This window comes from Dendrobium catenatum, unplaced genomic scaffold (assembly GCF_001605985.2).
Source record: "Dendrobium catenatum unplaced genomic scaffold, ASM160598v2 fragScaff_scaffold_129, whole genome shotgun sequence".
In the NCBI taxonomy this organism is placed as follows: domain Eukaryota; kingdom Viridiplantae; phylum Streptophyta; class Magnoliopsida; order Asparagales; family Orchidaceae; genus Dendrobium; species Dendrobium catenatum.
The window spans coordinates 63,440-91,089 of record NW_021318591.1 but is presented as its reverse complement, the minus strand read 5'-3'; the positions used below and the strand labels follow the sequence as shown (position 1 = coordinate 91,089).

Genomic DNA, 27,650 nt, shown 5'->3' with positions numbered 1-27,650 from the left:
GTGCCCGCGATGTCGCGATCCAGCCACTGCCCGCGATGGCACGATCCAACATCCCACGGTCGAGTCTACCGCGCATCCCGCGGTCCAGTCCGCGCGTCCCGCGGTCGAGTCCGCTGCTACTGCCAAACGTCGAAGCGTGACCCGGCGTGCCGTTGTCCATTCCAAAGCGGGTCGGGTCGGGGTTACCCGAACCTGAAGCAGGTTGGGTTCGGGTCCGCAAAACTGGCCCGTATACAAAAACGGGTCGGGTTCGGGTTGACCCGAGTAGTGCTGGGTCAGTTCCGGGTTCGACCCGTGACCTGAAATTGACACCCTTACTTTATTATACCTTATTGTGAGCACACCCAATATAATATTCAAATGTTTTCTTGTGTGCTCATTTACAAGAATATCATAAGGAGTCACATTGGTTCATAGTTCAATATATATTTAAATATCTTATAGGTGTACCTACAATTGGTATATGGTATCATAATCATAGTATTTTATTTTATTATATTGTTTTTTTAAAATGTAACTGCAAGTTAAATATGAAAAGCACTTTTACAACTTATTAATTCATCTGACATTTATTTCTCAATCTATTAGAAATATAATTTAGTTGCACTATTAATTGCTGAGGTGAAATATATTTAAGTTGGACATTGTGTTCCAGGTTCAACAACTATAAGAAATAAAGTTAGAAAGTATACCCATTTTGTTTGATAATATCACTTCAATGTGATCAGATAAAAATCTAATTCAACGCTATTAAACAAAGCACAATAACACTTCCATCATATATCATATTTTAAATGACAATTTCATTATAAAATTTGGAGACCAAGAAAATAAATCAATTTATATATTCACCAAACCACTTAGACTTCGTTTGAGATGTTTTCTTATTACTTTTTAAAGCATTTTTTTAGTATAAAAATTAATATTTTTATATTAAAAGCTGCTTTAATAAGCAATAAAAAGCCCTTCCAAACGAAGCCTTAGTTTAGAAAAAATATGTTACAAACTCAATTTATGAAGTATTTCATAATTTTTCATATCAAAGTTTTCCGCATAGTTAGAAAGAGATTAATGTTTCGTTTGGGACAGCTTTCTTACTGCTTCATAAATCAAAATTTTAGTACAAAAATTTAATTTATGTACTAGAAAGCTGCTTTATGAAGCAGTAAGAAAGTCATCATTTGAAATAGCTGTCTAATTTTTGTACTAAAAAGCTGCTTTATGAAGCAGTAAAAAAGCCGTCATTTGAAATAGCTGTATAACTGTTTTCCTTAAAGCAATAAGAAAGCCATCATTTGAAACTATTTTCTAAAACAATTTTTTAGCACGAAAAAATTTAGTTAATACATTTTTATACTGAAAGCTTACATAGGATCATCTTTTTTAGGAAAGAATATTTGCTTTATAATAAATGCAGATATAGAAGTTTACAGCAAAGAAATTCGTAGGGATACACACATTTTAAGAATTTTTTCAATAACGTATAAAGATATAAAGCCAATTTTTCAATCAAATAATCCCCACTTTCAGCTCATAAGATTCCGAGCATCGCATTTTCTTATTAATTTTGCCAAAATTTTCTTTCTATTTCGCTTGGCTGGACCCGAATTGGCAGTCCTAATCCCCATTCCCTTTGTCTCTCCACTCAGTCGAAGGACAAATCTAACCGAGAAGAAAAACCCTTTTGAGTTTTTCCCGTCGTGTCTTTGTCCTTTACGTTCTACACCATGATCGGGGTGGAGGAGTCCAAGGCTCTCTTCGCCCTTCTCAGCGCGGAGACGAGATCACTCGAAGATATATTCTCGGAGTTCAGCTCACGGTTTTCCCGCGACGTCCATTTCAGAGTCTGTTGCTCAATCGCCATGCTTCTCGAGGTTAACGACAAATATTCAATTTCCCAACTCGTTAATGTCTGTGGAACACCAGGGTGTTGATTGTTTCAAGTATTCTCGGTCTTTAGGGTTTATGATTCCTTGAGATTTTTATTTGACCTTTGATGTTTCTTATGATGGGAATGTATTTTTATTGAGTTGTTGGTCTTCGTTATATATCTATGTCACGATGATTTGAAAGCGAGCCTGTTTTAATTCTGCTGGATGTTTTCATCTGATGATAATTCTCTTTTTCTTAGAATTTTTATAAATGCTAGCATGTTTAGTTTAGAGTTTACATCCCTCATCCCGCATAGGCATTGATTATGGCAGAGAATCAAGATTTGAAGACGATCTTGCATTTGAGAATATGCCAAATTGAATAATTAGTCTACTAGGATATTTCAAAAGTGCAATCAGGTTGTGTTTAAGCAAAAAAGAGAAGTCAATTAGTTTCCTTTGTTCAGTTTGGTGGGAAAGGATAAAATTACAGACGAGAAACTTATACTAGTGGTTGGACTTCTTTAAGTAGTAGCAGATTACCCTGGGTAGACCAAGGTTTATATTGAAATGGTTTAAATTCAAGCTGAAATAATATGAAAGTTATAAGTTAGCCACCAATCATTCACATGTTTATTTTATAATTTTAACGGTGTTTATCCTTCTTCATCAATTGCTTAATTAAAGATTGGATTTGCTTCACAGGCAAAACAAATGAAGCATTTCATGTTTATTGCTTCCATCGGGCGATGCAGTCATTCATAAAAGTAAACATTTTAGATATCTTGGGTTTATTGTTCAAAATGATGGCGAAATAGATCGAGATATTATTAGTAGAATTCAAATTTGATGGTTGAAGTGGAAGATTGCATTGGGTCTGTTGTGTGATAGAAAAGTACCTCTTAAACTTAAGGAAAAATTCCATCAGATGGTGGTGAGACCTGCAATGCTTTATGATGCAAAATTTTGGCCATTAAAAGAGAAGCATAAAATTAAGTTAGGTATCACAGAGATGAGAATGCTTAGGCGGATGAGTGGCTTCACTCTAAGAGATAAGAATGAGAGTTTATATGTGAAAAGGTTGGAGTCATCATAATTTGACACTTAATAGGACAAAATGGAGAAGAAGGATTCATGTAGCCCACCTCACGTAGTTGGATAAAGGGTTGTTGTTGTCGTTGCTTTCCATATTCTTTCTGCCTTCAATTTTGTTGGAAACTCTTACAGTAGTATTCCAAAGTGAATGAAGGAGGAGAATGACAACATTCTTCCTTATGTTATTTTTGTTTTTATCATTTTATATGATCTTCATGCTCAAAATTACACTGTTGATTTTAATATATGCAATTTTTTATTGATCAAGTTTAATTTCTTAAAAAAAAATACCATTCATAAAGCTCGTATAAGATCTAAGGAAGTCAAAAAACATATAAAAGTCAGGGCTTTAGGGTCTATCTTTACCCATTTATTATAACAATCAAAACCATCAAAAATATTACACTCTAAATATCATCATTGATCCAGCACAATTATATCATGCAATCAAGGCAATCCATATAGATAAAATTGTTGCATCTGTTAGACAATCAAATGATCTAAATTTTTTTTTGAAATTGTGCATTCCCTTGTTTTGATGATGTTAAAGAGAATGGCTTCATCTTAGTTAGTTTGGAAAGCACAAAAAAGGGTAGAAAATGCACGATTGAATGAGTAGATAAAATCAGTGCTAGAGGATTAGGAAGTATGAGGAATTCAAAATGATTTTTGAATAACTTATATCCATAAATATATAAATATTATGCCAATATCATATATGAAAGCCATCCCCAGTGTTTCTTTTGTTATTATCAACTGGTTCATATATATTCCCATCGATATTTTTAATTGGTGCAGTATTTGAAATATTCATGAACCCTGATAGGCTCTTTATAAGTTGCAGCAGGTTTTTAACCTTTTTCCTACCTAACTTAACTGGCCACCTTTTCAGCCAGAGCATACTTAATTTCGCTCCATAGAAACATTGCAGATCATTGATACTGTAAACAAGAAACAAACTCATGTTAAGTTGAACATTGAGTCTATTTTTAAAATTAGGAACATCATACATTAATGCATCATAGGTTCTTTTAAGATAGAAAAGGTATGGATTATTTTTTCTTTGATTCATTTTCTCAAGCTTGATTCTAATGTATTAGTCATCTGTTAATGGAATCACTTTCTCAGCAAGCTTGCTAATTTTTATGCTTTATTCTTTGTTGCACTAGGGGTTCTGGTTAAGTGTTTTCCTAGTTGTATATTTTCGTGGACTTTTAGCATTTTTTTTATTTTTGCATATAAAATATTACACGGTTGGTGCAGATCCATCTTTTTATGGGTTCTTCAACTTCCCTCTTATTTCGATGTTTCAGGACAAGAGGATGCTCAAAACTAGCCAGCGTTTGGTTTCCTTTGGTATTCTACATCAGACATATTCTTCTCAACCGCCTTCTTCTAACCCTTTTATCTCTTTACTTATAGATGTGAGTGCTATAAATACTTATAAACTCTTTTCATCTTAGATTTGATTAACATGATAAATCTTACCTTTTCTTACCCTCAAGTTATATTTTTAGGACATGAAATCATTAAAAGTTTTGCTGTTTCAAATTTGAATGAGCATTCTTTGCATTGTCTTGGTTCAGTTGCTTGAATTCTGAAATTGTAGTAAGCTGCAGATGAAAGCACATTTTGAACACCAAGCTTCTATTAGCCTAGGGGCAAGTTGTCTTTTGAAACGAGAGTTGTCATTTCCAGTTTTATATCAATGCAAGAATTAACTTTATGATTTAGACTGGCTGAGAAAAGAGATGCTGCAACGTTTTCTTTTTTTTGCATTGAGTGGATCATGACATTGACAATTGCACAACATAATGCAACAATATTATTTTCAAGAATAAATAAATCATGCTTTTACGTCAAAGACATGTCTTTACATCACTATGTTTGATTTGAAGTTATGCATAATGTTCTTACAATTTGATAGAGTTTAGAACCTATTCATACAGAAAACAAAATCGTGATTTTGGGCAAATTTAATGAGGAAAAAAGGAACTAAAAGATAGTTTGTTTATGTAGGTGGAAAAAAATATGAAGATCCTTAGACTTAGATTGTTTATGATTTGATTCTAATGATTATAAAGTTGAGGCTATTTTATGCTTGTGAAGAGATGTAGGAGCATAAACTCTATCGTGAGGAATTAGAGCTCTGAGTTCAATAAGCTTCCAAAACATTCATGGGAGCTTTGGTTTGAAATTGATTGAAGCCTTCCAATCATAATTTTCATACAATTTGATAAAGTTTAGAACTTATTCACATAGAAAATAAAATCGTGTTTTTTGACAAATACAATGAGGAAAAAAAAAAAGGAACTATAAGATAGTTTGTTTATATAGGTGGAAAATAAATGTGACGAACCTTAGACTTAGATTGATTGTGATTTGATTTTAATGAATATTAAGTCGAGGATATTTAATGCTTATGAATAGATGTTGGCAACGTAAGCTCTTTGGTGAGGAATTGAAGCTTTGAGTTCAATAAGCTTCCAAAACATTCTTGGGAGCTTCATTTTAAAATTGATTGAAGTCTTTGAAAGAGCATCAACTTGGGATTCTGTGGTCGCTTTTGGGGTTCGTAGAAATAATTGTTTTTGAGGCTGCAAAAATGAGCTTCCTCATCTTATTTTGTTAAGGAAGCAGTACCTCTGTCAATCTTCATTGGCTGCATCATATCCAGTATTTTGATGAGTGAAATTGTGGCCCATATGGTGTTGCATATTAATTTTTGTTTGTTAACATGACAATGAAATGATTAGGTTGTGTCCATTTTGATTTGAAGATCACCAATTTGAATCACGAAAACAGCCTTCTGGCATGAGTATGAAGTTGTGTGGCTGCATACTTCAACAATCTGGTGGCCTCAATTAGTGGGAGACTCATGTATTAGGTACATCCTTAAGCATGAGTATGAAAGTACCCTTTTCTGATAAGCCCCAAACAATTAAATAAAAGTGGTGGTTACATTTAGTATTGATCTCCAAGTTGACTATAATATATTGTTTCAAGATCGTCTAATTATGCCTTTCATAAGTATTTATTTGATTGTGAACATGCTTAGCTCACCCAAAATATTATATTCTTTTTGGATTATCATATTTTAAGAAAGAAGCCAAGATGCTCTCTCAACTATTCGTGAGGGGCCATTTTAGGCCCATGCCATGTAAAAGGTTTTATTTAGTCCCCATACTCTTTAAACACGTACCAAAATTGTCTTGCATCTAAATTGCATGCTAAATGTCATGGCTATGTGTGCCCAAAAGTCAGGATGGAGGCATGAATTAATGGTATTTAGAGCATTTTAGTTTTGTTGATAAAATTTTCTTTATTATTATCATTTTTGGAGAACTTACCCTAGCTAACGAGGCCCTCACACATGATCTAATATAATCAAGGTCGATTTGAGAGGCGAGATGCCAGATGAGACGCGAACAACCGTAAGAGATTTGAGGATGTGAGGAGGTCCACATGTGAAGTCATGAACGACGGTTTGGAGGGAAGTCGCGGCTTGCTTGTAGTTTACCCGTACACACCTGAACATTAACAGATGACTGAGTGGCTTACAAGTGTAGCTCTTGACCATTTGGCGAAGAGGAGCGTAAGCTGTCAACTTCATTCTTATTCATGTGATGACTGGAGAATGTCCAAACTCATGAATAAACTCACTCTCTAATATTCATGAATAGATGCAACTTTTAATTGTGAAGATTATAACCATGGTGGTAATGAACCACATTCATGTGAATTGACATCAACGCAGATTAAAAGAATTTTGATTTTAAGTCAACATAAATTTGATTTGAGCTAAAAATGATTGATTTCAATTTTATTTTTTAGTTGATTCTAGCAATGCTTTTAAATTAAAAAAAAAAAAATCATACATCCATGTGTGTGTATGTGTGTGTGTGTGTGTGTATATATATAATGAGTATATTTATGTATTGTATGTTTATTATATATATTTGAACACATGTATATGTGTGAAGATACATATAAGTGTAATTTACATGAATCAGACTGATTTCAAATTAAATTAAATTAATTTTGAGCTAACCAATCTAAATTTAAGCAAATCAAATTTGATATTTTCTATTGTTCATGTTTGGTCCATGTTTGTTAATATTTGTCATTTTTTATTTACATTTGATTTATTATTATTTAACTTTTTTGAATTAAATAAACGTAAATAAATATATCAATTAAGCAGCTAAGTTTTATTATTTTAACTAAAAATAATTAGTGTAAGTCTCATCATATAAGAATAATTTTTAACGCAATATACAACCACCTTGGAATGATTTGAAAATTTAATTTGCGGAGTTACCCGCCGTACTTGAGAAAATAAGTTGAGTAGGAAATTGCATTTACTTGAACATTCAAGAAGAAAATTTATATGACCAGAATATCCTTATTTTGAACGCCATTCACTTCAATTTCCATTGTTTTATGTGGTTGGAGTATTTTTGCCATTGTTTAAAGAGCCTGGGTACGAAATTGGGCTTTTTATATAGTTTGGGGCTAAAATAGCTCCTCATAAATAGTTAGGGGTTCATTTGATCATTTTCTCGTGAACTAATTTACAAAATATTCTATTTAATGTACCTTTCTTATACTAGCCCCCTAAACAATAGATTAGGATATATTTCAAATTATTCATCTTGTAGCTTACAAATAATGTATGGAAGTATAATTTTTAATAAATAAAAGGTAATTCTTGAATAGCTTGTCTGGCATTGATACATGCACAATTTAATTTTGGTAAATTGTAATCAATTATTTGGGTTACAAGGGTTGTTTTTTTGGCTGATAAACAATTTTTTTAGGCCTCTCACTTTTGTTCCTCTTGGTTACAGAAAGATTTCCTTATTGATCTATACTGTTTTCTTAACACCAGTTATACTAATATCTTAAAAAATATTTTACCAAATTGAGTCTCTCTCTTTAATTTCACCAACCTAGCATAGGCAATGTTATTGGTGATAGGTAGAATCGCTAGATTATGATATGAGTCTTCTCTATTCTACCTTCTCTTTTGGTCAATCCTAAGGGGGTGTTGGATGCAACAACCAGCCTGTTTACATCGTCTTGATGTCTCTGTGTTCACCACCTCCTTCCTAACCTTTATAGGTGGGAATGAATTTTCACTGTAACATCATTGAGTTGCATCTACATAACAGTCAGAGTTTCGCATTTCTGAACCTATACACTTTCCCAATGGAAGTTCCTGATGAATAAACTAGATAAAATATACATGCTTCTCTTTTGAGAACAAAGCATCAAGAGGAGAGCAAGAACATGGCTGACCTATGGTGGGAAAAATTTTCACCAAGCCAACAAAGAGAGATCAGACTAGTTGTATAATTTTTTTCTAGTGACTATGGCCAGTTATTCCAGTAAGTTAAACCTATCATATAATAATGATTGTCTTCACCATTGCCAAAAAGGATTACGTCACCAGATTCCCAAGACACGCATCCACTCTCTTTATAGTACTATTGACATTGTATTGCCTTCCAGTGCATCTGTTCCAGCTGTCCAATTTGGACACTGATCGCAACCAGTCTCTAGGCACTAACTGTTTGTGTCACGGAGGGACTTGCTTCCTTTGCTATCAAACTTTATGGGAAATCAAGATATGAGTGCCATGCTCCTTAGGTGGGGCAACAAGGCTCTTTTTCCTATTCACCTTTACTGAGGCCTAGTGCAAGCACCGAGGCCGTTCTTTTGCTTGCCTTTTTTATGAAGGGAACAAGGTTACCCTCTTATATATATGGAAGGGCATTAATCCCCATGTTGTGGAAATCCTTCCCCTCTCTCTTCCTTTATTTGCCACCTGGCTATCCAATTATAGAAAGCTTGTTGATTGCGTACTGAGCACACAGGAGCTGCCAAGCTCACATTCTGGGAAGTGCATATTTTTCACGTTCTCAACTGTTGTCAGTTCCCTGATTTCAGCGTTGTCTATCAGGATCAATTCTTGCTGCATGCAAGAATACTTGTCGTTGTTGGCTACCACATGTTCACTTGATCGTGATCAAAAATATCCTGCACCAGGCACTTTCTTACTTTTTCCCTTGAAGCCAACGGGCATGTTTGGCCCCTTACATTTTTTTGCACCTTGCTTGGTTGTGCACACAGCGTACATTCCCTTGCATTAATTCCCTTACACTTTCTACACGCCCTTTCATTAGTGCATGTGCCCTGCAATTGGATCCCAATGCACTTGGTCACATGTGCTTCCACTGCATCCAGTACAGTAGTCTGCCCAAGTACTTAGTAATGTTTTGGCGAGAGGCTGTGTGCGCCGCGCCCAACAGAGATGATGCAAATCTTATTGAAAACCATCAAGTCTTATTACTGCCACATGTCTGGACACGTCCAAGGCTGGGAGTGGCTGAAGGTCACTGCTCAATGTCTTCCGCTAAATTCAATTTACCCTTTTTATTTTATGTAATAGCTATGATAAGTATTTATGCTCTCAATTTCAAAATTTAGAATTTTTTTTTCTTAAACATTCTTTACAGGCTGCTTGTGATGATTCATCTGAGAAGGTTGAATTGGCATTTATTCAGCAGATTCTGGGGTTTGTCACAACAAGCAATAACAAAGAGGTAGACACACTCTTATGTTTCACTTTTTTTATTTTTGCTTACTGGCAAGCCACCTTGTTTTATTTTTATGGAATATTTTATTTGCGGAGATTTATAATTTTTATGTTTGTTGCTATTGATGCCGGCAAGTGATCTACTATAGCTGTATTAATGGATTTACACTTTTCCCTTTTGGAAATTGTTATCATTGATTGGCTTTTTTCAAATGCAGATTAGAAGAAAATTATGATTTTTTGTCTTGGACTATAGGGGATCGTCCTACGAAATATACTGGATCATCCAGTATGATCTTAGTGGATTGTCCTGTATGATATGACTGAACAATTTAACCATAATTATTCATCTAATAACCGGATCAATTTAGGCATGATTGTCATAAATCGTCCATGACGATGTATGAAATTAAAACATTATATAAATTGTGATTGGCGGCTGTTTTTCAACATCTAAGTTGATCGTCTTGGACGACATGGTTCATCCAGTACAATTAGTTTAATCACTTATAATTAGCATGGATGGTCTAATCAGAGTTATGTTTTTATACGATCGTCCAATACGATTTAAAATCGTCCTGTACTATTAGGTCAAAAATAGAAAAATTCTCTAATTCACCAAATTTCTCCCCCTGAGTGTGTATGTGCAATGTTACTTAGCTTGGGGTCCACCATATTTAATATTTGACTGAAGAAAGATAAAAAATACATTGAAATGAAATTACAAGTGGACTCAACCTTAATCTACCCGATCTTAAGCTGAGTTGCATTGCAAGTGATCTTTTTGGCCTGAAAGGTTAGTAAGCAGGATAAACAAAATAGATATGCAATAATAGTAGTGATAAAGAAACAATAATGTTTGTTATAATCAAAATTACAGTATTTGGATACAGATTTGCAACAATCTCCCCCTTTTTGATGTTGACAAACATTGTCGTTAAAAATTTCAGATCAAGCAAGAGATATTTTTTTTAATTAAAGAAAAAAATTGAGACATAAAAAACAATAGAACAAAGTAAATTCCACTAAAAGCAAAAGCAAAAGCAAACAATACACTACTCCCCCTTTTGACATCATAAAAAGGAGGAAACAAGAAAAACATTAAACGGAATAAAATACAGAAAATAGGACCTGTATAAAATAGACTTGTGATAACCATTTCATATAAATCCATAACGAACCATCCATTTCATTTTTTCATATCTCATTTTATTCTTTCATTAGCTGAAGTTCAGCTCTATGGTCATTAGTTAAGCTATAATTGTCATTTGTATAGAAATAGTCAAATGGTGTCCTGAGTTATTACATCCAACCATCTTGGAGACCTTTTACGATTTGTTTTTAGTAGTGGAGGTTGGCAGCTATCAGTGGATGTTGAAGAAAAATGGTCTTGGGTTGATTTTGGGCCACCTATTATTTTTTGACCTTTATTGAATTCAAGCAGGCTAATAAGATGCCAATCGAAATATTATCATTCAGATCATTACATTTTTCAGCATTATATAATTAACTATACCTAATCATATGATTTATGCATCTCAGCCTGCATTTTGTGATTTTCCTTGCGCTATGGACGTTGGAGTCCACCAACTCCCTCTGATTCGTGCTCCTTATTGAATACCTATCCTTGTTTTCAACACTAATCATGAATCTTTCTCCACCACAAAGCCATTGACTTCTTTGGCCTTAATGTCACCTGCTTCTTAATTGACCTCCACCATGTTTGGTTGTCGGCAATATCCAAAATTATGCCAAAACCATCATCCCCTAACAATGATGTTCTGTCACCACTAATCAGTGTCTTCCTCCATGACTACTATTAACAGAACGAACCAAGCTACTTGTTCGGCAAGACAGAGACAACCCAATATTTTCTTATCTTTATTCAACAAAAAATCACAAAAAAAAACGAAAGTTCTTCTTTAACTCTTCCTATTAGCCATACTCTTTTCTCTCAAACATGGTGGTAGCCATAAAAAAAAATTAAAATCTAAAGGCCCCTTTATCACCATATTTTTAAATCATTTCATCGTAAAGAGGAACATCAATGCATTGTAATTGTTATTTTTTTTGTTCTTATTTGTAATTTCCACAAAGTTATACTTGAGAATGTCAATCTTATCATTTCAAATCTCCTAACTCATACACATAAGATGATGACTTGTATTCCCATATTTTAGGATTCATAAATCATACTATTATGAAGATGACTGTGATTATGTTCATCAATGTCATTTTAGATTGGATAAATCATGTTCTTATAATTATGCTCATGATTCTTATTATTCACATACCTATGATGATGCATCTTATGAAGAGGCATGGATTTATATTAATGAAGCCATTTGATAGGTCATAGGTTATGTCATGTGACAAACCAATTCAATTATGCACTTGCACTAAATTGCATGTAATTCATTACGCAAGCTCTATAAATTTATTTGACACCACAAATCATAGAACCTTTTCTAGTTCAACAGGATGTGCTGAAAATTTATAATTTATCTCTTTATGATTATGGTTTTTATGAAGTTGTTTATTATGATAGATCGGTTATTGATGGACTTTATGATGATTGTGTTTATGAAAGTTTATGATGACACACATCTTTATGATGATGAACTAAATCTTGAGGACAATAATAAGTTGTAAATTCGAGTTTTCTACTATGCTTGAGGTTGAGATGTTATTATAGATTAAGCCAGAGCTTATGTCTATCGAAGTGCCCAAGCCTGCTAAAAATGTGATTTAGCATGAGAGAGTGTGTTTCATGCAGATTCTGTTGAGATCGGATCCCTTGTAATTATTTTATGAGACATGCTAGTTTAGATGATTACAAATTGCTTCAGTTATATGAATCAGAGATTGAATTTGTGCTACTGTTGTCACAATCATTACCTGATTTATTGTTGGTCCACATTGCAAAGGTCTTCCAATTATATAAAGTTTGGAGCCTCCCAGGACCCAAGCTACCAAATCTTGTGCATTCGTTGGACTTCTTCCTCTTGTTATTCTTTGTACTGCATTGGTTTCCATTAGATGGTGGTATGTGCTCCAAAGGACGTCAAAGATATGGGTTCATTACCCACTTTTCTTTACATAGCTTCAATGTTTGCTCCCAAGTCATCATCGTCTCTTGTACTCATTTACAAAGCTTATATCCCACTTTTATTTAATATCTTCAATTGCACCTTTATCAATGTTTGATGCTCGCTACTCAATAGATCCCATTAGTGACCCCTAGGAGGTTAGCTAAATAAATGACTTAACATCTTCAAAAGTCCCCAGAATATTTCTAAATAGTAATCCAAAGAGAATTAGTATTGGACATGGTCATTATTTAAGTCACTGATAACGACTAGCCCCCCATGGTCATTATTTAAGTCACTGATAACGACTAGCCCCCCCCGGTCATTATTTAAGTCACTGATAACGACTAGCCCCCCATGGTCATTATTTAAGTCACTGATAACGACTAGCCCCCCATGGTCATTATTTAAGTCACTGAGAGGGCTTGCGGCTTGCCGGCTGCTGCGTCCAGGCCAGCGCCCACGTCCAGGACCTCTAGGCGTCCGACGGCCGCGCATGTTGGCACTGTGGCACCCACTTTCGGGTCGTGTCGGATTGACCCGAACCCGAAGCGAGTCGGGTTCGGGTCCGGAAAACCAACCCGTTTGTAAAAACGGGTCGGGTTTGGGTTGACCAAAACAGTATCGGGTCAGTTTCGGGTTCGACCTGAACCCGACCCGTGACCCGAAATTGACACCCTTACTTGAGGCATAACTCTAACCATTAAGGGAAAAGGTAAGAACAACTATCAAATTCTAAAAGATACATTATTCACAATGGTAAATAACAAGTTGACTCATCATACGATGTTATCCCTTAAGCTAGTCATGTTTTACACACCTTTATGCATGGCTGTATACTCAATTAGCAGTGATGCTTATGGCTCCTTCTACAAAATTGTTAACTAAACTAGTTGTGCCAGTCCTCATCTAAAAGCAATGCCTATGCCTCCTTATACACATTTGCTACTAAACTAGTTGCACTACTCACAACTCTTTTATAGGTTTGTCAGTCAAGTTCCTACATCTCAACAATCACTTCTTAATCGGTCACACCACTAACTAGCCTTGTTGCCTTGGCATATGCTATCTTCGTAGTCATCACGGCTTCCTAACTTTCAAAAAACTTCTAACCCATAAATAACTAGGGCATTCAAGGAAACTTTATTAGAAAGGAATATCAAGACCGCTAAGGCAGATGCTTCGTATTTTAGTTCAACAACTTCATTCCATAAGTCCATATCATTGGCTCAAGATCTCCTTTAAATTGTAGCCCTGAGGGAATTTTCATGTTTATTTTCAATGAGTGATGATAGTTAATGAGGATTTTGAATGAATTATCTATTTTATAAGACTTGCAATGAAAGGGTGAATGACAATGAGTTTTTAAGACCTTATTGTGATCCATTAAAACCTATTTCTACCATTTATCTTTGTAGTCACTGGTTGAATTGCTGCCCTTGATTAAGGCTGTGTATTGACCCTAAAAGGGTTATATTAATCCAAAGAGCATCAAAAGTTCATTCAGCATGTACGCTTTTGTGTTACAAGTTGATCCTATAATCTCTTGGTAGCAATGACTCAACATTCAATTGGCTGTTGCAGCTAGCTGCCGAGTAGTTCTTCTTTGGTGGATGTTTATGCAGGTGCTTGCACAAGTGTGGTCCCACCACGAGCATCCTCTAATTTTTTTTTTGAAGAATAACAAATTAGAAATCTGTTCAATTCATTCAAAAGAAAGCCCAAAAAGGGACTTCGCGCATACAAATCCAATGAGGCAAGCTTAAAACCCTACCCACTTAATAGGAATTATGCAAAATTGGAAGACTTTCATTAATACAACATTAGAATTAGTTATACAAAACAAGAACAAATCAGTGTGACACTCCTCTTCTAGGAGACGTAAAAGGCCTTAACTCACTTCTTGAGGTGGGAGTAAAGTGCTAACTCATTCTTTCCGCCTAGTGGGAGATGAACCATCGCTCTTCATTACATAGGTAAGGCTCTACTGAATAAATTTGAACTCTTATTCACCTCGAGTTTAGTCATTGACTTTTGAGTGCTAGTCAAGTTTGTGAAAACTAGATCAAACATCAAACTGTAAGGAGAGATTAATGTTCAATGGTCTGATTGGGGTTGAATCAAATGACGTAATAAATATTAAAATGATTTAAATTAGATATAAATGGCATACTAATTATATAATTATTGTGTTATTATCTAAATTTGTTACTACATACAAGTTTATAAAATTAATATAAATTATTTTTAAATTTATGTTATATGTTTCGGTATATATTACACTTATAGATTATATGCTAAATTCACATTAGAAATTTGCATCTATAAATCATCCAGGTTAGATAATTTGTAATAAATCAATAGATAAAAAAATTAGTTTATATTTAGTTATTTACTTCCACATTACTTGAGAACTTTGTCTTGCACGTGTTAGGAACATACATGTGGTGATGGGGCTATGTGAAAATGCTTAGTCGATTCTTGTTTGGTAAACAATATTTATAAAAATTTAATGATCATATTAAAATTTAAATATATTAAAGTTAAACTAATTTGTTAAATTTAATACTTTATATTAAATTTATTATATTAATTTATTTAATTGTATAAATGGGATAGCAATTTAATCAGCCGATTCTAAGAAACTGGAATCAATTCAACGATTCACCGGTTTAACAGGTGGTTTTGATTGGTTCAGACAGGGCTAATTTTTAAGATGAATTGAATTGGCCATATGACTAGTCCACGGTTGAACCTATCAAATCACCTAGTTTAGTTTGATTTTCATACCTATGATCCTAGTATTTCATTTGATAAGGGTCCTTGTAAATTACTTATAAGGTCACGGGTTCTAACGTTGCCTATGTCATAACAAATCTCATCTTGGGGTGGGGAAGAAAATCTCAGTCATTCACTTGAGTATTAGAGGGCCTTCTTGAGAACAATCCTTGAGTTGGTCTGTTAACCTCTTATTTTGTTGTTTATGTGCAACACAAGGTATTAGTCTTGAGATGACTTGTCTAACCAAATTCTACTGGCCTTTAAGGTGCTATTTGGGCAGAAAACAATATCCTTGCACGCCATAGTATCCTTTGGAGAATGCAAAAATTTTTGTAGGTTGCTTCCATTTTGATTTGGATGTCACTAGTTAGAATCATGCAAACTTCCTCACTATAGTGTGGGAGTAAGGTCAAGAATTTGCATCCTTCCTAAATCATTAAAAAATAGTAGCTGCTCTTTTTATACATTTCTTATATAATTTGATTATCCACCTTATTGATAAGAAATTTTCTTAATGGATGTTTCATTACTTTTTAACAAATTTGTGAGGTTTGTAGCTTTAATTAAAACAACGTTCAAGGCACCCGCCTTTGAGGTGTGCCTCAAATTGAGGTGCAAAAGGAGCGCTTCGAGGTTTAAGCCTCAAATATTCTAGTGAGGCATGTTCTTTTTTTTAAGAGAGGCACATTCTTTTTTTTAAACGAGGCACATCCCTCTAGGCTTAGAGCTTGGAGGCATTTTGAGGTAGCACCTCATTCAAAATAGAGTTTGTAAAAAATTATGTGTATTATATTATTATTAATACATAATACATATAACCTATTATATTACCGCTCTACCTGCGCATTCATTCCAGTGAACAACGATTGCACTAGGGCTCAAGCAGGATCGGGATGGGGAGGCTGAGAGCGAACTTCATTGTCTTCGTTGTGCCATCACATTCATTCCAACTTCGTTCCCATGCCTTCACTTTCATTCTAGAGCAGGCTAGAGTGGGAGGGATAAGGAGATCGAGAATGAACTTAATCTTCCTCCTTCGACTTTTTCAAGCAAGTGTCATCTTCTTCATCGTTGTGTGCACGCTAGCCATCACGGCGCACCAGATTTTGAGTGGATTTGGAATCGAGATCGAGAAGGTTGGACATGTGCCTAGCCTAGGTTAGTGAACTAAATTTTTTTTCCTCGACAAATTAGGTTGCTTTGCTCATTTTCTGGCTTATGCGAGTCAACAAGTTTTACTTTAATGAATATGATATTGCTAATTAGGTTGATTTCCATTGAATAATCCTGTTTATTTTACTCAAATGTGTCATACCCATTGTCTTTTTTAGCAAGGGATAAACTTGTTTGTTTGATTTCCTATGAATAATAAGTTCATTGACAAAATTGATTAACTAATTTTTTCTCTTCATTCTGCTCTTTCACTCATAATGAAGCTGTTGATTAGATAGTTAATTTGTTATTAGCAAATGATATGATTTTAGCTTGTAATGAAGCTATTGATTATATAGTTATTTTGTTATGAATTTCTTTTTTTCGTTGAGAACTTTCTTTGATATTTGTTCATGAAGTTTTAGATTTCGGCTTTTTAAAGCTTCTACACAAGTTTAATTTATTTTTATGGATATTTAAAGTTCAATTTGGTAGGATAATTATTCAAGTTATTGACTAATATGCTAATTATTTTTTATTGAATGGTATAATTGTTGATTTCATTGATTTATTAGAATATGTGGTGGCACAAGAAGAAAAGATCAAACTTATAAATATGACACTCAAGTTGAAGTGCTAATTTAATATGCAAACAAGGAGTATATTTATTTGAAATGTAATTTTTGTGAGGTGGATTATTGGAGGTGTCAAAAGAATTGAAGATCACTTGGCTTGCATACATGTAAATGTTGAAGCATGTGAAAAAACAGATGAATTGAAAAGGATTATGTTGAATATTTAAAGAAATATCTCATCTCCAAAGAAATTATCTCAAAGAATTATGAAGGAAATGACTCTTATTTTGGTTCCCAATATGATAGTTCAAGTACTGGAAGTCATTTTCTTTTTCTAATAGAGGAACTCGAGGGGCCCAATGGAGCACCTTTATCCAAATTCATACAAAGAGAAGGAATCAATTTGTTGCAAGACAATGAATAAGTTGGTTTATGTCATGTTAATAAAAAAAATTGAAAGATAAACACTTCAAATTACTGAGGTAAAGAGTTGGTGATAATGAAATGAATCATTTGGTCATTGATGATATACTCATGATGATGAATGGATAACACCAAAATAGTGAAAGATTTGAAGTTGAAGATGAATGAATGATGTTTGATGATGAGGAGAATGATGATATCAATATCGCCATTGAAAGAGCTATTGAATTTGGAGCAGCTTGTACTTTACAATCATTTAAAAGAAATAAGCAAATTGGGTTGGACCTTCCAAAAAATCAAAAGGTAATTTAAGTATAATTATGATGTTATTAATTTGTTGTTTATTTTAGTTTATATTTAGTTTAACATTAACTGAAATAGGGAGTAGGAAAAAAAATATTATAATTGAAGATGATTTTGAAGATGATAACTAGACAGACTTCGAGGATGATAAAAATATTATATTTGAGGACTCTTCTGTAGAATATGAAATTGAGGCTGAGGCTGTTATAGATCTTGAGCCTCTTGGGGTGTTTAAGTTTTAAGTGAGTGGTTAATGTGGATGTCATTTTAAAATTTTGTGTTATAAGATTTACAGTTCATATATTTATGATAATTACTCAAGTAAATAGGTTGATGGTTTATTTTATTTTTTTCATTTTATGAATTATTTGTAATTTTATAGGTTTTTTTTTTCTATTTCAAGGCTTACGACTTGCCTCCCGATTCGTCTTTTTAAACCTTGGTTTGTAGACCTCTTTCATTCAAATGTCTTAAAGATTAACGTGTTGGCCACATTTGAAATAAATGGGCTATATTTTTTGTGGGTTTTTATTTCTTCCTCATTTTTAGTACACATTTTTTGGATTTTCAAATCACTGTAAAAATTGATAAAACTTGATCCGTATGTCATGTAGTAGATGAAAAATGAATGGTGTGAAATTGTGTTTGATAGTCATTGATGTGGTTGGCTTCTAAACATTTCAAAGGACAAGCCCCTTTAAAAATGAACGAGCTTGACTGCATAAATGTCCTTGCTGAATCACAAATGATTTTTTAGTTTTTACCTTAGTAGCGGTTTTCATTCTTCTTGGATAAACTCTTTGGGGTGCAGATATTTGCACTGTGGTTAAGAGACTGATTAATACTGGCGTTGGTTGTGAATGAAACTACTTTGTGATAGAATTTTTATAACTATTTTATGGTTTGTTTTTCAGCATTTTTTATAGATGCTATTGTAGTTGTGACAAATTTTTTTAATAAAAATTTTCTTTTGAGAAGTTGGAAACGATTATATCTAGTGTCCACGTTCCGTAGAGATATGATAGTCTACTCTTTTGCTTTATTTAACAAATGCAAACTCCTTTTTTTCTCCTCAAGCAGGTTTTGAAACAATCAGTTTTAGATTACATCGAAGGATTTGATTCGTCATCTTGTGTGAGTTGCTTGTGTTGGCTTCCCTTCATCATGAAATTTGTATTCATCTCTCGGCCTCTCTAAGTCTAGCTTTTATTATCTTAACCTATTCCTTTTCTTTGGTGTGCTTCAGACTCTATTGCAGAGAGAAGAACTGCAGCAGCAGCATAACATTGGAGTTCAACCAGAGCTTTACAACAGTATTTTTAAGGCTGCAGCTGTAAAAAACGTTATCCCAGATCCAGATATACCTAATGGTTGTGATTCAAGTTTGTCAGAGTATGGCTGATTCATGAAATGCTAGGCTTATTATTATGGCTTTGTTTTTGTTTATTTAGAGTCATTTTCCGAGTAACATTGTATTTTAGGTTTAACACTCCAGCTGCTGGAACTAAACCCAGAATAGGCTGTGGAGACAAAGATGCAGGCATTACTGGTTTGCTACAGAACTTATCTCTTGAAGGGTTGGATCCCCAGTGGATTAGGCCAGAACCACCAAGACTCCCAGTGCTGGATGGAGAGGCAAGCCATTTCCTGTAGAACTATTTCTGATTGTTCTGAGTTACAATTGACTCTTCTCCAATTGTTTATACAGCTTGTGTGGCTCAATCCTGACAGTAGTCATGAGTTGTTATGGGATTATGGCATGTGTGCTGACACTAGCCGGGGAGCTGCTGTTAGAGATTTAATAGCAAAAGCCTTGAAAGGTCCACTTGCGCCTAGTCAACAAGAGGTTGCTTTCTCTGATGATTTGCATCATCTTTAATGAGTGCATTTTTTAGTATATGTCATGCCTTAAATTTGCTGCCATATTTTATATATGGTTAGAAAGTATTATAAATAACATTTTTATTAGATTTAAATGAGAAATTGACTCTTAATAGGGCACAATGGAGAAAAAAGATTCATATAGTTGACCTCATGTGGGATAAAGGCTTGTTGTTATTGTTGTTGTATGAGTATATGATAGAAAAGTAAATTTAGTTTCCAATGCTATTTTAGTAACTTGTCTAGGCCTTTATGCTAGGTGACGGTTCATTTCCAGTTTCAACTGATGCAATTTAAGCTTATTCCAGTTCATGTGTTGCTTTATTCAGGATGTTGCTAACAGTTTCTAACATTTCCACCTTGCTGTGCAGCAAGTACTTATTGAACTTAACAATGAACCTAAACTAGTTTATCATTGTGGGCTCACGCCGCGGAAGTTACCGGTATTCATTTTGTAGTCATCCATCCCATAAAACCTCTCCCCTATTAACATAAAAGGAAATAATAAACATTATCGCTTCAACTGAAGAGCTGCTGTCTTATCCTTAGGAACTCGTGGAGCATAACCCTCTCATTGCAGTAGAGTGTCTTATAAAATTGATGAATTCTCCTGAAATCCCCGAGTGAGAATTCATCTTTGTTTGATTTCCAGTGATTCTTATATTTTACTATTCCAAATGTTCACGCTGTCTTGGTGATGCAGGTATTTCACCGTCCTTGTGAATATGGAAATGAGTCTTCGTTCTATGGAAGTTGTGAATAGGCTTACAACCGCGGTTGAGTTGCCAACAGAGTTTGTGCACATGTACATTACAAACTGTATATCATCCTGCGAAAGCATCAAGGTTTTGCTCTTTTGAATGAGTTTATTTTTACTTAATTGACAGCATTCATTAACCCATGTAGTGACTAGAAACTGGCTTTGGAAGCATTCCATAACCTAAAGATGACCATGCTTTTTCGTCATTTTTATTCTGCCTCTCAGCGCTATAAAAGAATTTATATCCAAGTATTATTATGCTACCAATTTGTGAAGAGTACAGGTATTTTGTGTCGCGCATCTGCTATTGGAGCAGCAGCCTATATTTTTATCTTTTTTTATTCGTTCGATTGGGTACCTATTTGGAACAGAAATCATACAAGGAATTCCTTATAAAATTTTTTTAAGGAAGTTTTTGCCCCCACCCATTTTTCATTGAGATCTTCGTTCTTTTGGTAGGTCTCTCTTAGGTTTCGTTTGGGACGGCTTTCTTGTTGCTTCTTAAAGCCTATTTCTAATATAAAAAATTTAATTTTTTACTAAAAATCTGCTTTAAAAAGCAACAAAAAAAAAGCCATCTCAAACGAAGCCTTAATGATAAAACTTATAAACATAGACCTCAATTCCTTACATGAACTTTCATAAATTATTCTTGTAGAATTTTTGTCCATTTAGCTGTATGGTGTACCAGTTCATCAGTATATAATTGTTCACTTTTCTCATACAATTTAACTAATTAATTAAAGTTAATTCCCTCTCCAGGACAAGTATATGCAGAACAGATTAGTAAGATTGGTGTGTGTCTTTCTACAGAGCCTCATCCGGAATAAAATCATCAATGGTGCGCGTACAAATGCGTGTGTTCCTAGATTACTTTTTTATATTTTCTTGCTTGATGCTTTTTTTATATTAATACAGAGCATGTTCTTTGGGATTTGAATGCTACTACTAATATATGTTATTTTGCAGTTCAAGATCTGTTTATAGAAGTCCAAGCTTTTTGTATTGAATTTTCGCGAATTAGGGAAGCTGCTGGTTTGTTCAGGCTCCTAAAAGCCCTCGAGAATTCACAAGAGCAATGCAAATGTTAGCTGCATAGACTGAAATGTATTATACGCCTTTGGGTAAACATTCTCCAACAATCTGTCTAATTTTTTTTTTTTTTTTTACTGTTAGTTTTTGTAGGGAAGCTGCCATCTAGTTTTATGTAAGCACTAATGGGTGATATAACACCCCATCGCCAATGGTAGAATCTTCACATGCTAACTTCAGTCCTCTGGTTCATTTTTTTCTAGAATAGAGAGTTTTGCTTTTGTATTTTCATCCTTAGGTTATGATAATCATTTGCTTTTGATAACTAGGTTAGTCAAGAGATCATTCATTTCTTTCTTTGAACCGAATCTCAGCAGCATTTTGTCCTAGAAATAATTTGTGTTGGATATGTCATTTAATAATGTTTTTGGCGGTAGGTAGTGTTGAACTAAGGGCATCTCCAACAAAAAACCCCATTTTCCACTGCAAAATATAACAAAACTCCAAAATGCGATAATTCTGCTCCAATCTAACTCCATTTTGTGGGTTTCGTCGTCTCTAACTGTCTTTCTTCATTTCGAGGGCAAATTCCGTTGACACATAAAAAATTAGCGGGTAAATAGTGCGACGCCAATATTGGTGTGGCACTGTTCACCCGATATGAAATAGCAGCAAAATTGCCGCTCGGTTGGAGCGACGAAAGAATGGCAAACAATTGTTTGCCGTTCCATTGGAGATGTCCTAATGCTAAACAAGCAGATTCGTTAGTGAATGAACTTTCATGTTCCTTTGACACTTGGTAGATATTTTCACATTGATTTATATTCATTAGTGCTCAAAAGGTGCTCCCTTAAGTTTTAAAGTAAGCTTGTTTTCTTGATTTTTTTGCCGTTAACAATCTTACAATTTGAGGGCTTCTACCCTGAAAATGCATGGGAGAATCATGCCATCATTTTCTTGCGGAAAAAAATAGTGATAGGGTTTTCTCAGCTTTTTTTTTTTTTACAGGAGTAATTGGTTTGTAAGATTATAAAAGCAAGGTCATTAGTGATCTCTTGATTAATATTTAAAACTCCCAATCAACAGATCAAAATGATCTGCGTTGCTCTAATGAATTAAAAGTCAATGTCGAAATCGTTCTAATTGGTTTTATGTAGCACGTCATTTAATCTTAAAACAGAGTCTTTTTAGATTAATAGTAATTTTGCTTGACCTTTTGATAAGCATGTGTTTGCTATGAATTTGAAAAGGTTTATTCACTTTTTTTTTTTTCGTTCTTCTGAGATGGTAATGTATTATGATTGGCAATCCAATGAATCAGGTTTTACTTGGCCTGGCAATTGATTGAGCTTGGGGTAAACCTTGGTTTTAAAAGTTACAGATCATAAAAGCATTCTATTCCATAGGCCATTTAAAGACATTTATTTGGTTAAAAGTAGCATTAGCTTGAAAATTTGGAAACAAGTGTGGGCATGGGTTAGCAGGAATTTGATTTGTTAAAACTAATTTACTTATGGTAGAAGTGTAAACAAGTCGAGTTCAGGTAATCCTTGGCTTAAATTTGAGCTTGATTAATTAATTGAGTCCGAGTTCGAGCTTTATTTTACGAGTTCGAATTGGCTTATTTATTTTGAAAGAGAGAAAATGATTATAATTTAAGTAATTATTATTATAAAATTGTGAAAAGAATAAAAATTTAGAAAAAAAATAATATTTTTTAAACTTTTTGAATGTTTTTTTTACTTAAAATTCTAAGGGTTAATATATATTTTACTGTATTTTATACTAATATATTTAAATGTGCCAGCTTATGAGTTAATGAGTTGAGTCAATGTTGGCTCTTAAGCTCCAAGTTGGCTCATTGTCTCATTGAGTTTGACTTATGAGTCATTTATTAAGTTGAATTTGAGCTGGCTCACGAGTTGATTTAACTCACTTGCAACTTTAACTCAGTGTATGTTTTAAATCATTTTTTATTTTGTTTGAAATAATGGGGATGGTGCACTCCATTTAATGTATGTGCTTTAAAAATGATGTGATACATTGTCCTCCATAACTACTAGTGGAATATATAACAAAGGCATATTGAGGATGATTCAAGACTTGGGAGGTACATAGGGTGAAGGAGGATCATCAATGAAAATTTAGGTCACATTAGTCATAAGACACATAGATGACTAAGATTTCATCAATTCTCTTGGAAATCTTTGATATTTATACATTCCTTTCATTTTGATGTGTTGCAAGTGTTGCTCATACGACTTCAAAATATGTAGAAGAATCCATCACTTTTAGGTTACTATGAAGCACTCAAAGCAGGCCTTGTTAAATTAGTGGATGGTTTAAAAGTAAGATGTCATAATCATGATAGCTTTGGCAGCTTTGGCAGTTGTAGAGGTCACTAATGACCTTGCTCCTAGCTCATCTCTAGATCTCGAGATTGTAGATCTCTACGTTGATACAAATGAGGTGAAGAAAGCACATGTTGCGATGAAGGTGGAAGATAATGGGGGTAGTGATATGGAAGAAGATAGTGGAGGGGACCATTGAGGTTTATTGCACAGAAAATCACTATGTTTGTTTGATTTTTTCAAAAACTTCAATAGCAATAACCATTAATGTTGATGTCATAGGCTAAGATGATGCCAAGGGAGAAGAGGTTAATAAACTACATAGGCATAATAATGAGCCTTTCTTTATGGGGGATAATTATGAGGAGCATGCTATTGGAGAAGCAAAAGAAAATGTTATGGAAAAGATTTAAAAGAGGAAAAAAAGTGGACATGGCCAAAATAGTGGATGCTAAAGTTGTGGAGACATCTCTTAATTTTATAAGACCTTATTTTTACCTATGCTTTCTTATTTTATAAGACCTTATATGTACCTCGGGCTTCATAGAGTTTTTGCATGGATCTCCTTCCTAAACTTCATTCTACTATAAGCAAAGCTTCTTTCAAGGATTAGCGTGACAAGGAGTTTTTTGTACTATTTTATCAAAGACGTCACTTTAGCGGCATTCTAGTTAGGCAGGATTCTTTGATGTTGCCGAATCGATTGAAGAAATAGTTCTCTATCACAACATATTTCTAATTTAGGTTGCTAGACATAATGAATGGATATTGAACCTTGAATATGATACTTATAGATTAGTCAAAATTCCTACCTCCCAATTGACCAGATAGGTTGGCAAATTCATTCCTTAAAGTCAAGCTTGACCCAATTAACCCTTGAGACTTTAAATTGACCTAACTATCTTCAAACTTCAAATTAATCAATTTGAATGGATCTTATGTTCATAAAGTGACGTCCCTTGATGAAATATATCCTGACATAGCCAACTGACTCATCAATTGGACCAATTAAACTCAATTGACCCAATTTGACTTATTTGAACCCAAGTAGGTTAAAGAACCAAATTGAATATAAACATCAAATTAGCTTTATCCATTAGACATGAAGTCTATTGAGAATGCTTTATAAAACTATTTTTTTTAGTATAAAAATATCTGAAAATTAATAAAAAAATATTTGTAAAAAATTATCTCAAGTAAAGCCTAAATCTTTGAGCCTTCGATGCTCACATAGATGAAATTTTCTTTCTTTTTTTTTAATAAATTGATGAAGCAGCTGTTAGTCAAATAAAACCCTTAGGGGCTGTTTGCAACAAGAAAGATTAGCTTTAGTGGGATTTAGTAAATCTTGTAAATTCGAATTTAGTAAATCCTGTGGGTGTTAAATTTTGAAAATTGTTTGGTTTGTCATATGTAAATCTTGATAAATCATGAGAAACTATTTAACAACGTAATCTAGGATTTAAGGTGATTGATTATTTGGAAATTAAATTTAATGTGCTTTGAATTTTATATAATATAATGATAAAAATACAATTAGAAATAGCTTAATTATTATTAATTATCAAATTAATTATTGAAGTATTAGTTTTAAATTACTTCTTATAGTACTAATTATCTACTTATATTCTTAAATCCTAATTGATTAGTTACTTATTTTTTGAAATTATAAATCATTTAACTAATGCTCATATATATATAAACTAATGCTCATATGAATGATTAAATCAATTATTTAATTGAACTAAATTATATTACTTAATAATACTACTAATAAAACTACTAAGTACATAATAAATCTAATTTATTATTATAATTTAAATTATATTAATAATGCTAACTTAAATTAATTTTACTCGACCTATGTACCCTTTTGAATTAAAACATATTATCAAGCATTTTTGAATATATTTCAAATTATTTGAATTTTTTCTATTTTATTTAATAGTTTTTAGAATTATTGTAATATTAATAATAATTTTTTTTGGTAATAAGTAATACATTATTTGAATGTTACAAATATGTGATTATGAATCGTTTTTTTTTTGAAAACCAAAAATTTTTTTCCAAACCAAAAGAAAAACCAGTACAAAATACAACATTCAAAGATATAGCACGACGAGAGAGTGCATAAAAATACAGAACAAGAGGGCTAAGTTTAAGGCCGAGACTACCAGCTACCCTTAAGCTAAGCCCGGACCATCCAATTTGATGAAGAGATAGCACCCAAGTCAACACCAAAGGTTGCCACGGGATAGCCATAGGACAAGCGAGCCCCAACCACATCATTGCCCGGCCAAACGAAAAACAAATGGAGAGCTCGAATATATGCAAAGGCATCAAGCAACAATAAGTCAAAGTAACCACCCTCACCACCGAAACAACCAGACCATCCAATGCACAATCCTAGAAAATTGCACCCCAGAAAAATGCAACCATAAGGCAACCACCACAAAAGCCACGGCCATTACCGGCGACGTCTTCCCCTACCACGAGCTTTACCACGAGAAGCACCATAAACAAAAGGTTTATCACACAACAAAGCGAAAGGATTACCAGGATCGTCCGTGCCACTAGACTCAAAAGAGGAAACGAACTCCGAATCAGACGAAACATGAAGCCAATCCAAGTGCTTCCTCACATCCCTACCGGAATTGTTCCCCACATGAAAAACCAAGGCTTGAGGTTCAATTAATTTCACCAGCACATCGACACAAGCATTATGAATATCATCCACTCCCAAATTAACCGAAGAGGCACCAATCTGAGAAACAGGGGACAAAACCTTCATGGATCCAAAGAAGTCAGTTCGCTCAACAGCCATTGAAGGAGCAACAATTTTAGTTAAAACACACGATTCACTTAAAACTGGCAAAGAATTAAGTTCACCACCCAGCAAAGCGCCATTACTAGAACATCCCCGAACATCCTGCTCAACAACAGCCATGGCACCCACAGACACCACATGTGCATCATCAACAGTAGGGTCAACCACAGCAGGATTAACTACAGCATTATTAAAAGGAACTGCCACATGATTTAAAACTGTACCCAAAGGCTAAACAACAACAACATCAGCAGGCCCAACTTCATTCAAATCCGGGGCCGACACAGGGTTAGGAGAGACTCTACCCGAGACAACAGAGTCAACACCTAAACCTCCCTCCTTAGCAGTAGAGAGAAAACCAGGATCAGATGAGTGCACATCAGCTAAATCAACCCCCAACGAATGAGGAGGAGGCAAAGCAGAGGAAACAAGGTTAGGATTAGGAATTTTACAACTCGTTTTAGAATAGCCCAAGGCTAAACAATGCGCACAATACTCAGGAAAGTCTTCGAAAATGACATATTGAACATACCCAACACTATCCGGTCCAATCCAAATCTTGTTCGGATACTGCTTGGACACATCCAGTTCAACTAAAACACGAGCAAAAGAAGGACGCGAACCAGAGGAGGTCGCATTGTCCATCTTCAAGGGTTTACCAAAGATCTGACCTAAACCATGAAGAATACGCGGAGCGAATAAATGAGGCCGTAAGTTAGGGAATGAAATCCAGATTGGGATAATAGGTGATTCAACCTCCTCATCCAACGCAGGAGACCATTTAATCAATTTCATGAAACAATTACTTACAAAATAAGATCTATGAGCAAAGACCCGACAGTAATCCAGATCGTTAAAAAGTTTGATCAATACATTACACTGATTTAAAACTGTCACTGAAACCTCACC

At 34.1% G+C, this 27,650-nt stretch overlaps 1 protein-coding gene across 3 annotated transcripts; it reads left to right on the top strand.

The window, feature by feature from the left end:
• Window positions 1–1,553: 1,553 nt before the first annotated feature.
• On the top strand, window positions 1,554–21,888 carry LOC110107290 (CCR4-NOT transcription complex subunit 11). 3 transcript variants are annotated; one of them, XM_028698644.1, is made up of 12 exons: window positions 1,554–1,874; window positions 4,280–4,390; window positions 9,488–9,574; window positions 18,971–19,024; window positions 19,137–19,282; window positions 19,372–19,525; window positions 19,599–19,736; window positions 20,143–20,214; window positions 20,321–20,394; window positions 20,475–20,616; window positions 21,294–21,388; window positions 21,501–21,888. In XM_028698644.1, the coding sequence occupies exons 1-12, from the start codon at window positions 1,728–1,730 to the stop codon at window positions 21,538–21,540; spliced, it is 1,260 nt and encodes a 419-aa protein (XP_028554477.1). In that variant the 5' UTR covers window positions 1,554–1,727; the 3' UTR covers window positions 21,541–21,888. The 3 variants fall into 3 exon arrangements, with proteins under 3 accessions (XP_028554477.1, XP_020693160.1, XP_020693159.1); XM_020837500.2 differs by having other exon boundaries at window positions 1,557–1,874; window positions 21,294–21,372; window positions 21,501–21,854; XM_020837501.2 differs by lacking the exon at window positions 18,971–19,024 and having other exon boundaries at window positions 1,556–1,874; window positions 21,294–21,372; window positions 21,501–21,854.
• The last annotated feature ends 5,762 nt before the right edge of the window (window positions 21,889–27,650 follow it).

Bases quoted from the DNA above. Each gene is read 5' to 3' on its own strand.
- LOC110107290 (XM_020837500.2), top strand. From the start codon at position 1,728: ATGATCGGGGTGGAGGAGTCCAAGGCTCTCTTCGCCCTTCTCAGCGCG. The intron at 1,875-4,279 runs GTTAACGACAAA...TCGATGTTTCAG, and splicing joins CAATCGCCATGCTTCTCGAG to GACAAGAGGATGCTCAAAAC. The intron at 19,025-19,136 runs GTGAGTTGCTTG...GGTGTGCTTCAG, and splicing joins GATTTGATTCGTCATCTTGT to ACTCTATTGCAGAGAGAAGA.